General features: G+C 35.0%; 1 protein-coding gene across 13 annotated transcripts; it reads right to left on the minus strand.

The window, feature by feature from the left end:
• Positions 1 to 671: 671 nt before the first annotated feature.
• LOC133830976 (uncharacterized) lies at positions 672 to 10,844 on the minus strand. 13 transcript variants are annotated; one of them, XR_009892321.1, is made up of 12 exons: positions 10,346 to 10,840; positions 10,100 to 10,243; positions 9,792 to 9,864; positions 9,176 to 9,486; positions 8,999 to 9,078; positions 8,842 to 8,893; positions 8,580 to 8,678; positions 7,849 to 7,950; positions 7,449 to 7,579; positions 6,866 to 6,956; positions 6,345 to 6,735; positions 3,419 to 3,953 (listed from the first exon to the last, which is right to left on the minus strand). XR_009892321.1 is itself a non-coding variant. In XM_062261114.1 (7 exons), the coding sequence occupies exons 2-5, from the start codon at positions 3,373 to 3,375 to the stop codon at positions 1,721 to 1,723; spliced, it is 579 nt and encodes a 192-aa protein (XP_062117098.1). In that variant the 5' UTR covers positions 3,376 to 3,953; positions 6,345 to 6,782; the 3' UTR covers positions 672 to 838; positions 1,226 to 1,309; positions 1,470 to 1,720. The 13 variants fall into 13 exon arrangements, 2 of the variants coding, with proteins under 2 accessions (XP_062117098.1, XP_062117099.1); XR_009892320.1 differs by having other exon boundaries at positions 3,420 to 3,953; positions 8,580 to 8,702; XR_009892318.1 differs by having other exon boundaries at positions 3,418 to 3,953; positions 6,345 to 6,690; positions 6,789 to 6,956; positions 8,580 to 8,893; positions 10,346 to 10,841.
• Positions 10,845 to 11,228: the final 384 nt, after the last annotated feature.

An 11,228-nucleotide genomic window follows, 5' to 3' on the forward strand; every position in this document is an offset into this window, starting at 1 on the left:
GAGCTTATTTCCTCGGTAATATTTCTTACTTCGTTATTTATTGTGATTTTATTTGGAACATGTACTAATTTGATTTGTTTGTGTGTTAGGCTCTTGCTGCACACTACAAGAAAAAATGCTTTTAATAACACCAAAAATGTGTTATCAAAACATACCATAACACTTTTTGATGTGTTAAGACCGACTATGTTATCGTAGGTCAGGGTACTTTACATAACACCTTATCATTGTTATACAAATGTGTTATTATACTGTCAACGATAACACACTTTCTGTGTTATTTTAATAAATAGATAAGTTTTTAATTATATTATTTATAGTCAATTATATAACACATTTCAATACTTATAAATTTGTGTTATACTACACTTTAGTATAACACATTATTTGTGTTATATAATGAAGTTTGCATAACAAAATTCTTTACTTATAAAAAGTGTTATTGTAATAGATATTATAACACATTTTTCGCATTATTTTAATATTTAGATAATTTTAAATTCTCATTATATATTCATTTATATAACACTAATTTATTCTATTATATTTTAATTTTTTGTATATAATTAAAATTAGCTTTCCAATATATACTAGCATCATCAAATGAACTTGATTTTCAAATAACAAATAGTAAAAACATTCAACATTATATTAACAATCCCCAAATTAGTTTAAAACATTCAACACTGTCATCAACAACAAAATGTTCTTAAATTATTCAAGTAGTCTTAAATATTCAACATATTGAAAAGTTACTACTTTCAGCACAAAATATTCTACAGCTGCCCAACACAAAGCCTTCAAAATTAAGTATCCTTTTATATTTCGCTTGTCACATCTGCAAAATAAACAAAGAAATATTTTATTGTTATTATCTAGCATCACAAATTACTTCAAGAAAAATGCTATGGAAATTATTTACAAGAGAGGACACTTGTAATGAGCATAATATTAATTCAAATTGTCCCCATTATCATTTTTTCTTTCTCATTTTCCCTATCAAATCAATCAAATAATACTATCAATTGAACCAACAGCTTCTCATATAGTTTGTTAATGCATCATCATCGGTATTATCAAACCACAGGCCAACTTATTACTTTACACAAAACACTACCCAAAAACAAAGGCAAAGGGTTGTGTATGCAGCTGACTCCTACTTTCGATGCCCTGATGATGCCATAAGAATAGCAATAGCCACAATAAACATAGACAACATACTTACTAGCAATATATATGTTCTTCTTGACAATAATCTGTATTCTCCAAACAAAAGAATTCCCCAGAAAGTGCTTACTAGTGGAAGTACCTGCCAATCATCACCCCAAAAAAGTCCATATTAGTATGTGATGCACATTTTGGTTCAGTTGAAATTTTGCACAAACAAGTTTATCCCACAAAAGAGAAGTTTGGAATCAAGACAAAAAATTATATTTGAACCAACCTAAACAACATTTGTCGCAGCATACCTTGCACCTTGGCCTCCCATGAATTGGAGACCATTGCCAAACCCGCAGAGCAGACCGGCCATTAAGGCCTAACCTCTTCCATTCCAGTCATTCATATAAGCCTTGAATGATGATTTGGGTAAGTCCAGCACAAGGTAGTAAAGGAATGTGATGTGAGGATTATAGCAAGGACAAAACAAGACACTGAGAAGTAAAAGAATGCAGTGTAGACAACCAAGTGAGGAACCCCATCTTCCAATGTATGCCATTGATCATTTGTTGCCAAGTTGAATGCTGGTGAGAATAGAGAAAAGCAAACACCAGCAAAGAAACATATGGACAGTCCAATGAGAGTGCTTTTCCCAAACACTTGTAGCAAGAGTTATAATTATTAAATGTGATAGAGAATCTGAGATGTTTGGATTTGAATGTTTGGTGATGAACGTCCAAATATTGTTGTGTAGTATTTTTGCAACACAAGATTATCACTTTTCATCTAAATGTGAGAATTTTAATTGATTTTCCATACTAAAAATTATTGTCTTTTACAGTGCCATCTATAGTGTTACAACTAGTTTTCTGCTCATTCTCATTATCCTTAAGTGCACCATCAAACAAAACAATTAAGTAAAAATTGCATCACTCAACATGCTCGATGATTTTATTTTTAAAAATGAATAAAAACAAGATAATTCTTTGATAACCTTAACATTTAGTGAATGAAACATACCCCTCTTTAGATGAAAAACCTTCAAGCTTTTCTTTATTATCAGCTGCATTAGATGAGTGGACAGTAGAAGCAAGGCAAACTGCAACCCAGAAGCAGCCAACGCTAGGGAAAAGGATCTCGGCTCTATTAATTCTATTGTCTAAAAAGTAATTCAAGGTTGTTCCTGTCACCATTAAAGATCGCAACAGAAGAAAAAAATTCAGTATCTATAAGAGCAACACAGACAAACATCAACATTTAGAAATGGTCAGAGAGAGAGAGAGAGAGAGAGAATGAAAGAAAGGACCTATAACATCATCTGCATCTACAAGGGTCTCTAAGAAAGGAAGTAATGAAATTAGTGCACAGTCCGATGGATCATCAAACCAACTCTTTATGGGAATCCCATTATTCACTTGCAAGCGGAACACCTGAAAGGATTAAAAGAGACCAAGGCTTAGGAATTAAAGTACATGACATAGAGCAAAAAAATTGTTTCCTTCCTCAATTTACCTCAATTCTACCAATAAAAGTTCCTTATAACTCCCCTGCCTCTCTCTCATTAGATTAATATTTGTTACCACTTCCTACAAATACCAAGGTTGGAAGAACAATAAATTTCCGAGTAATACTAAGACATTAGCTCGTATCAATGTAAGATACAGGATCTCGTTGCCTGCTCTTAGAAGCTCTTTTCACTAAAAGCACACTGACTTTGTAGCTCTAAAACAAGGCATGTTCTACATATGATAAGCCTACAAAAATGCTGAATGCGTAGCTCTATCCTAAGGCACATTTAACATCAAATGCACGGTGTAACTAATCTTGAAACCCCAGTAACCAAATATGAAAAGGATAGCGTAAAATGCAACTAAAATAAGGTTAGACATCTAAATTAAAGAAGGAACCAAAGTTTGAATTTTTTTGCAAATTCATCATGAGATATACCTGAGGAGAATTATCAACTATAGCAACTTTTGCAAGATCAATATCTAAAATTGTCAAATCTTTAGTGTAACTGCCAGCAGAAAAGATGCACGATTCACGATAAACATGCCAAAAGATGATATTTCCATCTGGATCTAGAATATCAAGGAGATGTTCTGCATATATGCTTTGGCTAGCAGTAAAAATAATAACTTCAAACATCTCAGCAACTCGATCTAAGAATAATTTGAGGTGAGGCAGTTTTTTGAAATACACAGTGTGCTCTTTCATGTTGAAAAAAATAGTAAAGGTGAAGTTTGCATCTTCACAAGGTTCCAATGTAGAATGGACAAGTTTTTCTGCATGTATGAAAATGGGAGGTTAAATATCAATTATATAGTCAAACAGATATTCCTTTATGGGAAAGTAAAAACAATAGGAAAAGGTTGTTCCTCTTCATAAAATTAACACTTGTTAAAAAAAGGAAATAAAACTATAACGCCCTGGATAGCCAAGACTGTTACACTATGTGTTTATAAAGGTGTTAGACTTGCTAATCAGGTCATTTAATTAAAACATGTTACTAAAACTATAGTGGAACTAGGGTTAAAATATTTTGGTCTCAAAAGCCACATTTCTTTTAAATAAACATTTTCTGTTTACATGGGATCCCAGAAATAACAAGATTAGAATCATTTACAAAGATTCAAGATTTAAATACAATAATTAGCCACTCTAAGGCAAAACAGACTGTTAGGCATTCCTTGTCCTGACCCACTCCTCGACCATTGCGGCCGAACAGCTGACTATGTACATTCAGCCCTGGAGCCCTCCATCTCAGGATTGGTCCAACTTGCCTTTGCCTTAACCTGCACCACGTAGCACATGTGAGCCAAGGCCCAGCAAGAAAACACAATAACAGAGCATAACAGTCAACAGGCAACCCAATATCTCATACCATATAAACATGTTCTCAACAGTTTAAGCATCCATGATAACTAAGTATTCAACATACCAAATATATCATTTCATAACAATAGTCAATTCACAAACGATAACTAGGGTTAGCGCCCTTGGGCCGCACCCTCTATTTATCCCACTGATTCCGGCCCGCTTAAACCGAGCTCAATGAATATTAAGCTATCCTCGGCTACCAGTGGCCAAGCTGTGCCCTTTGCGCAAATGTTGTATACGGCACCCTTAGGTCGTTTATCACATGTCCCATGGCATAATACCATCGTTGACGTTATACAGATATGGGGAGCACTTAGTCCCATCACAACACATAACTGGGTGCAGTTTTCTTACCTTTAAATTCGCTGGCTTCGTTCACTTTGATCCTTGAGCACGATCCCTCTTAAGCCCTAGCGTACACCTAGTCACAACCATAGATCAGAATAATCACCAAACCTTAAGTCCAAAACCTAGCCTCGGGATTCCCCAATTCCACCAAACGGGGTGGTGGAATCGAACCCCGAACCCCTGGGCAAAAACCCTTGAAAATAACTCAAAAACCCCTTTCTGGAAACAGGGTAGCACTACAGTGCACTAAGGAGGGCGCTACAACGCTACAGACAGAGCCTGAAATCATCCCAGGGTATATGGCCTAGCGCTACAACGCCCAAAGGCTAGCGCTGTAGCGCTAGTCACAGAACAACAAATGCTGTTTTTCCCTCCTTCGATTTTCCCCGAGCCAAACCTTACCAAAACTTCTCCAAACTTCAACCAAACTTAGAATCAAGCTTACTAACATGTCTAACTCATCCCAAGCATCCAAACCACATAAAATTTTAGCACATGCACTCCCAATCTCAAAATTCACCATGGTTGAACCTCAAACTCAGAAACTTCAGCAAAACAACCAAAACCTTATAATTTAGAGCTAGAATTTCATACCTTCAATGGCGATTCGACCTTAAGTTAGCCTCTACACCTCCTTGGCTTAATCCTCCTCAAACCCTTAGCTTGAATTCCCTAGAATTCCCATCAAATTTAGCTTAGACATCTTAGTTCAACATGAAAACCAGAAACTGAAGAAAACCTCAAAGTCTTACCTCAATTGATGAATAACCTCAGCTAGATTTCCCCAATCTGATCAAGACCTCAAGCCCACAATCTCAGCCTTAAGCTCCTTTAATTCTAGCCTCAAACCCCTAGATGAAAATGATGAAGAAGTCCCAAATCGACCTTGGAAATGCCCTGCTTTTCCTTCCCCTTTCTTCCCCTTCTTTTTCTTTCCTTCAGACTTCTATTTCTTTCTACAAGTTCCATTAAGTGTAAAGCCTAAATTATACCTATCCTTTATAAGCCAAATGACCACAATACCCTCCCCTTTAATTCTAAATCTTTTAATCCATCTATGGGGCATTTTGGTCATTTCACCCAATTCCCTCTAATTCCTCGAGTGTCTCTAATATTTACCTCTTACTTCCCGACACTTAGCTAGTCACCAATTATATTCTTCAATGTCAAAATTAACCCCAATATATTCTCTAAATTCCCATTTATACCCCAAGGCTCGCCCCGAGCCAGGTATAAATCCCCGCCGTGAATTTTTCGCTAACCCGCTCACTAGGATCGTCTCGAATCACAGATCACACATATATCCACATAATAATGTGGTCTCAACAATTATCACATATATATACAGTTATGCCCTCAACGGTCCAAAATTACAATTATGCCCTTTCTAATCTAATCAGGGCCTACATGCATACTAATACACATAGTCATGCATCTCAGATATTCAAATAGTCATATAGCATATTTTTAATCATTAAATCACATATATTCCAATTATGCCCTCCCGGCACACTAATTAAGGCCCTTAAGCCTTATTAGTAAATTTGGGTCGTTACAAAAATTGTCTTATATGTATTTATAATTTTTAATATGTATTTTAATTTAAGCCATTAAATTAACTTCATGAACAATCACATGGCCCAATCAATAGGCTTTGGATGGTAAATCCACAACAAATTTAATTATCTTACTTTCAACTATTTCACCTTCAATGGTTCATGACCATGTAGGGACCTCTTGCAATATATAATAGATACCTTGAATTTGGTTAATTCAATAAAGAACCTAAAATTATCATCAAAATTACCTATATTTTTCAAGTAATATGTACACTTCTAAATTATGATAACATGGTGGAAGTAGTAAATTAATTGACAAATTGACTAGAAAATTATGACCATTCCAGAAATCAGAATAATAAATGTAATGACTTGATACAAGCAACTCAATCCACTTACCATCCAAATCAAGTACTAGAGTTATAAGCTTCCTTCTTGAAGTTTCCTTGGGCAATGAATTGGATTAGAAATTGGATCCATCATTGCTTGTTCATCTGATTTCTCATCATTGGCACTACTGCTTCTAATAGAGTCCTCTAGTAAAGGTAGAACACAAAATTGCTCAGGAACACCTAATAGCATGTTTGGCTCTGGATGCTCTTAATTAGCAAAGCAATTTGATTCGTTAGTTCATTGAATGTAGTTCTGCTAAAGGTAAAGTCTGACACGATCACGTCAGAAATGTAGAACTCTGACACATCACAATATTGATAGTCACCTGAACTTCTATTATCATCACTTTCATCTGCTTCTAACCAAGAAATGTTGGGATACTTGTCACTACATACTGCTGATAAATGAAAGAACAACAAATCAAATACAAGCTTTACACAAGAAGCATACTTGTCACTTTCATCTTCTACAACTGCTTCTTACCAGCAGACAACTTAAAGAAATTGGTTAGTATTGAATGCTCAAACCTGCATCACTGTCCTTATTTGCTTCACTACGAACATCAATGGACTCCAAATAAGGAGAAAAAATAGTCTCCAGTCGTGTGGTAAAGCATGGCTAGAATCGTGCAATAAACGAAAAAGTGTTGATACGTAAGTACAAAAGTAAATTAGAACCACCATTGATAAGAGAGAGAGAGAGAGAAAAATATAAACTTTTTTCTAGTTATTATGTTAAATAATGTGTCCAATTGTTCACCTATATCATTCTTTAATTTAAATGAACAATTATTGTTTAATTAGAAGTGGTTCATAATAAAAAAATTATATAAAAAAAACAGCAAAAATGAAATATTAGTCAAATCTGACTTGTCGAGAGTGCTTGAATTTTTTTTTTTCCTTTTAATCTTACAGGGTGTTGTATTTCGGTAGGTGTTATTGTAATTTTGGCACAAGTAAGGTGGTTCAATGTAATTTTCTCTATATTTGAAAAGCTCATACAAAACAATTGTTTACTTAAAATGATCTCACATATGAAAAAATATATATAATAACAGACCACGACTGCATGTCATATAAAAAGTAAACACTTTTCATTAAAAAAATTTACCATTTGTCCCACGGTTGTAGAATCACAAGATTGATTCAGAGACTGAGATTTTTCATCATCTAGAAATTCCTGATGGTCAACTGCTTCATCGCACGCAATGTCCTCAGTAGAGACTTGGATACTTGTACATACTGCGAGAAAAGTTCAATGCGTCTTCAAATATGAATGTAAAATTGCATATGAATAAATGCTTAGCGAAAAATGGTTTCCTCAAAGACAACATTAAATATTTCACATTGTTAGTCTAATAAATAAAAGCTTTAGCATATACTACTCAAATCTTCTATTCGCTTCTATTTTATCTTTCATAAATTGTATAACTAAATCCAATTACAATGACTGAGGCATGCAATGAAGTGAATAAAATTATGTAATTGTTATAATAGAGAGGGAACCATACCAGTAGACCTTTCTGGTCATTTTTGATAGGAAACCGACTTCAATCCTTTTTTGTATAGATGTTATAAATGTTGGCAACAGTTCAGCAGTCATTCTTGAATATCTGTAACACAAAATAGCAATAAGTAAAGATAGGATATAGTGAGAAGATAAAAAAGCAGGATAAAGCAAGAAGTCACTTTGAGCAAGAGCATCCTGAACCTATAGGTACAGCAACATTCTAAATACTATTCCCTGGTGTCTAAATAGCTATCAAATAGAGTGGCAATTTAATTAAACTTAAGTTAACCATGTTGTGAAATTCCCAATTTTTATAATTGTATAATTCATGTCCTAAATGACGGTAATAGTAGCCAGGTGCCCAGGCAACAAGAGACATTTTATTTAAAAAAATTGAATGGCATCAAGCTTAAGCAGCTCAATAAGCAATGCATAATAGTAAACCTGTCATTGGATTTGGAGGTTAAAAGATAGAAAAAAGACATGTATTTAAAGAAAATAATGTGAATAGGAAATGAATTATATGGTGTGGATGATATCAAAAGCATGAGAATTTTGAACAAGGACACCAGCAATCTACCATGGATTTCTCGCTGAATCAAGTAAAGAATACCTAAACCAGAAATATGTGGAAATTGTAACTTAAGACTTGAGAATCTATAGATGATGTTTATTGGACCAATTAAAAAACTAAGGAAAAGGGTGTACGGCCAAGAGCTCTTTCTTTCAAACCTGGATGCAACTGCATCAAGATATGCCCCAAGGAAATTGAAAGTGCTGTGAAAGATACAGATTTTGAAGGTTCCTTGTATTTTGCTACCTGCAAAAAAACTGAAGAAGGTCCATCCAACATGACTACCAGAGTTGAGGCAGATGCAATCCGTGCTTAGGTATCATGGATTCAAGAGTTAGCAAGGAACACTAAAAAAGGAAATCATAATATTTTAGGTTCTTAACTTAAACAAATTTCCCAAAAAAGAGCAGCAATATATACCTTCAAATAAGGGTCAAATAGCAAGCATGTCATCAGAGTTGCTTCAAACTTCCTGATTATCAGAAAGTTGAATAAAATAAAACAATAATGCAAGAAAATTAAGCAATTTGACATTAATAATATATATAATGATAGTTTGGAAGAGTTAATTCATCACCTTGGTTGTAATACATCACAGGTTGGCAAGAGCAATGTCCATTGAGTAGTAAATGATTTAGAATCAACTTGACAAAGATCCTTCCCATCAAATTTCAAAGACAAATTCCATGAGCTTTCAAAGGTTCATTCTAAAGCAAAAAAAGAAAAAATAATAGAGAGGGGTTGGGATAAGAACCTAGAAATAAATTAACTTGATGCAATCCAATGCTGCTATTCTAACCCTTAATTTCAGAGCACTGTTAGTATCTTTAACTGATGCATCGCTATCGCTGAAGACTGAATCATCAGATGTAAAATCTTGTCTAGAAGATTCATGATCTGAGGAACTAGGAGAACTCCAAGCTGAAATGTCCCTTTTACGCAAGTGTGGAGGCCTATATGGAGCACGATCTGTTCTTTTAGGGTCTTCCAAAGGCGACTTGAATTCTTTTATGCTAAGTTCCTTCTCCTTGTGACCATCAACTGAGCTTGTAACAATTTACAAAACTACAACAATGAAGTAATAGTTTACAAATGAGATATACTTCAAACTTTTACAAACACAACCATTTAAGACTAAGAAAACCATGGCAAGTTTTCATTTAGACTTCAAAATTCTATTAACTTAAAACACTAATATAGCTATAATTTTTCAAGCAAGGATAGTGATAACTAAACTTGTTGAAGTAGCACTAATGAAATTTAAGTTGAGCTTTTTATGTCCCACAACATAAAAAGAAACATTTGCATGTCCTTGCAAATAAATAGAAAAATAAATAAATAAAAACGATGAAAATAAAAAATTCGCATACCAATTGGACTTTCAGTTGCACCTCTCTCTGTTAACACCGAAATTCCTAGTCCTTGCACTTCTTCTTGCTCATCCTATGAATATTTATTAATTATTATGCAAATATAGAAATAAAAAACAGAATGAACTGCACTTCAAATCTCAACCCTCGTACATGCATTTAGGTCATTTCTCAAGCTAAATTCATTCAATTTCCACTCAAATTCCACAAATCTAACATGATAATCTCATCTCAAACAAAATTTAACCAGAAAAATTATAAATAATACACTAGCTAAATTCACATTGATATGAATAAAGGAACCTTACTTCCTCGAAAGTCTCTCCTTTGGCTCTCAATAACACTATAAAAGCACTAATCAAAGCCTCATCAGCACCATTCAGCAAAAAATTGAGTGACACTTCAGCCTCTGATTCTAATAAATCCACACGACTTATCAATGATTCAATCAACTGTTGAAATCCATCAAACCCATTTCCGAAATTTCCCAGAAACCATCATCCAAATTGAATAAAAACCCAATTTTTTTTCTAAAAAAAAAAATCATCTCGTACCTCATTGAAGGATGATTTGGGTGGGCTTGGATTCTCAAGAACAGTGGGCAGAGCACTACCCACCGAGCTAGCTCCATCTGTCAATCTTCTTCGGCTTCCATGGAAAAGCAACGGCGTGGCGAACAAACGGCTCCGGGACTGGTTTTGGTGCTCAAGCTTATTGCAGCCAAACAATGAAGATAGACCAACCAGAGACTGGTGTGTGCACAATGACATGATTTTGAATTGTTCCACCCCAACAAAAAAAAAGGGGTTATTCAGCCTCACCTTTCAGCCCACCGTTGACCAATCGTTGTTGTGACTACCATATGCCGCCTCTGCAAACCACCGCACATCATCGTTGTGAGCCACCGCATGTCACCATGAGTCTAGTCGTGGTCTCCCATGGAAGTGAGAGAGGAGGATAGAGGAGACGATTTGAGAGAAATAGAGAGAAAGATGAAGGAGGCGACTGAGAGGAGAGAGGCACGTATAGGAAGAAAAAGAGATTTAGGGATTTTTTACTTTATTAATATTTTTTAATATAAAAAGTTTTAAATAGATAAGAGAGAAACGTGACAACATAATGCTGGCGCCCAAAATTTTGAGTCACCCGCTTATGGTGGTTTTTTACCAAGCATAATACTTTTTTTAATTCTGTTAGATTTTAGTGTTATCCTATGCCCTTTTTGGTGTAGTGGCAGTTGCTCAGCTACATTACAAGCTGAACAACGAGGTTCACGCGAGCATGTCCTATGCTCAGGAGTCGAAGGATCTCCAGCTCAAGCTCACTAACAAGTTCAAGACTGCAAAGTCAGAGCTGGAGGCTGAGCTTAAAGAGAAAATCTCCAGGGTCGAGGAGCTCGAGAAGCTGAACGCCGAGCTCAAAGATAAGAGCTCCAGG

The sequence above is a fragment of the Humulus lupulus genome, chromosome 4 (assembly GCF_963169125.1).
Source record: "Humulus lupulus chromosome 4, drHumLupu1.1, whole genome shotgun sequence".
Classification (NCBI taxonomy): domain Eukaryota; kingdom Viridiplantae; phylum Streptophyta; class Magnoliopsida; order Rosales; family Cannabaceae; genus Humulus; species Humulus lupulus.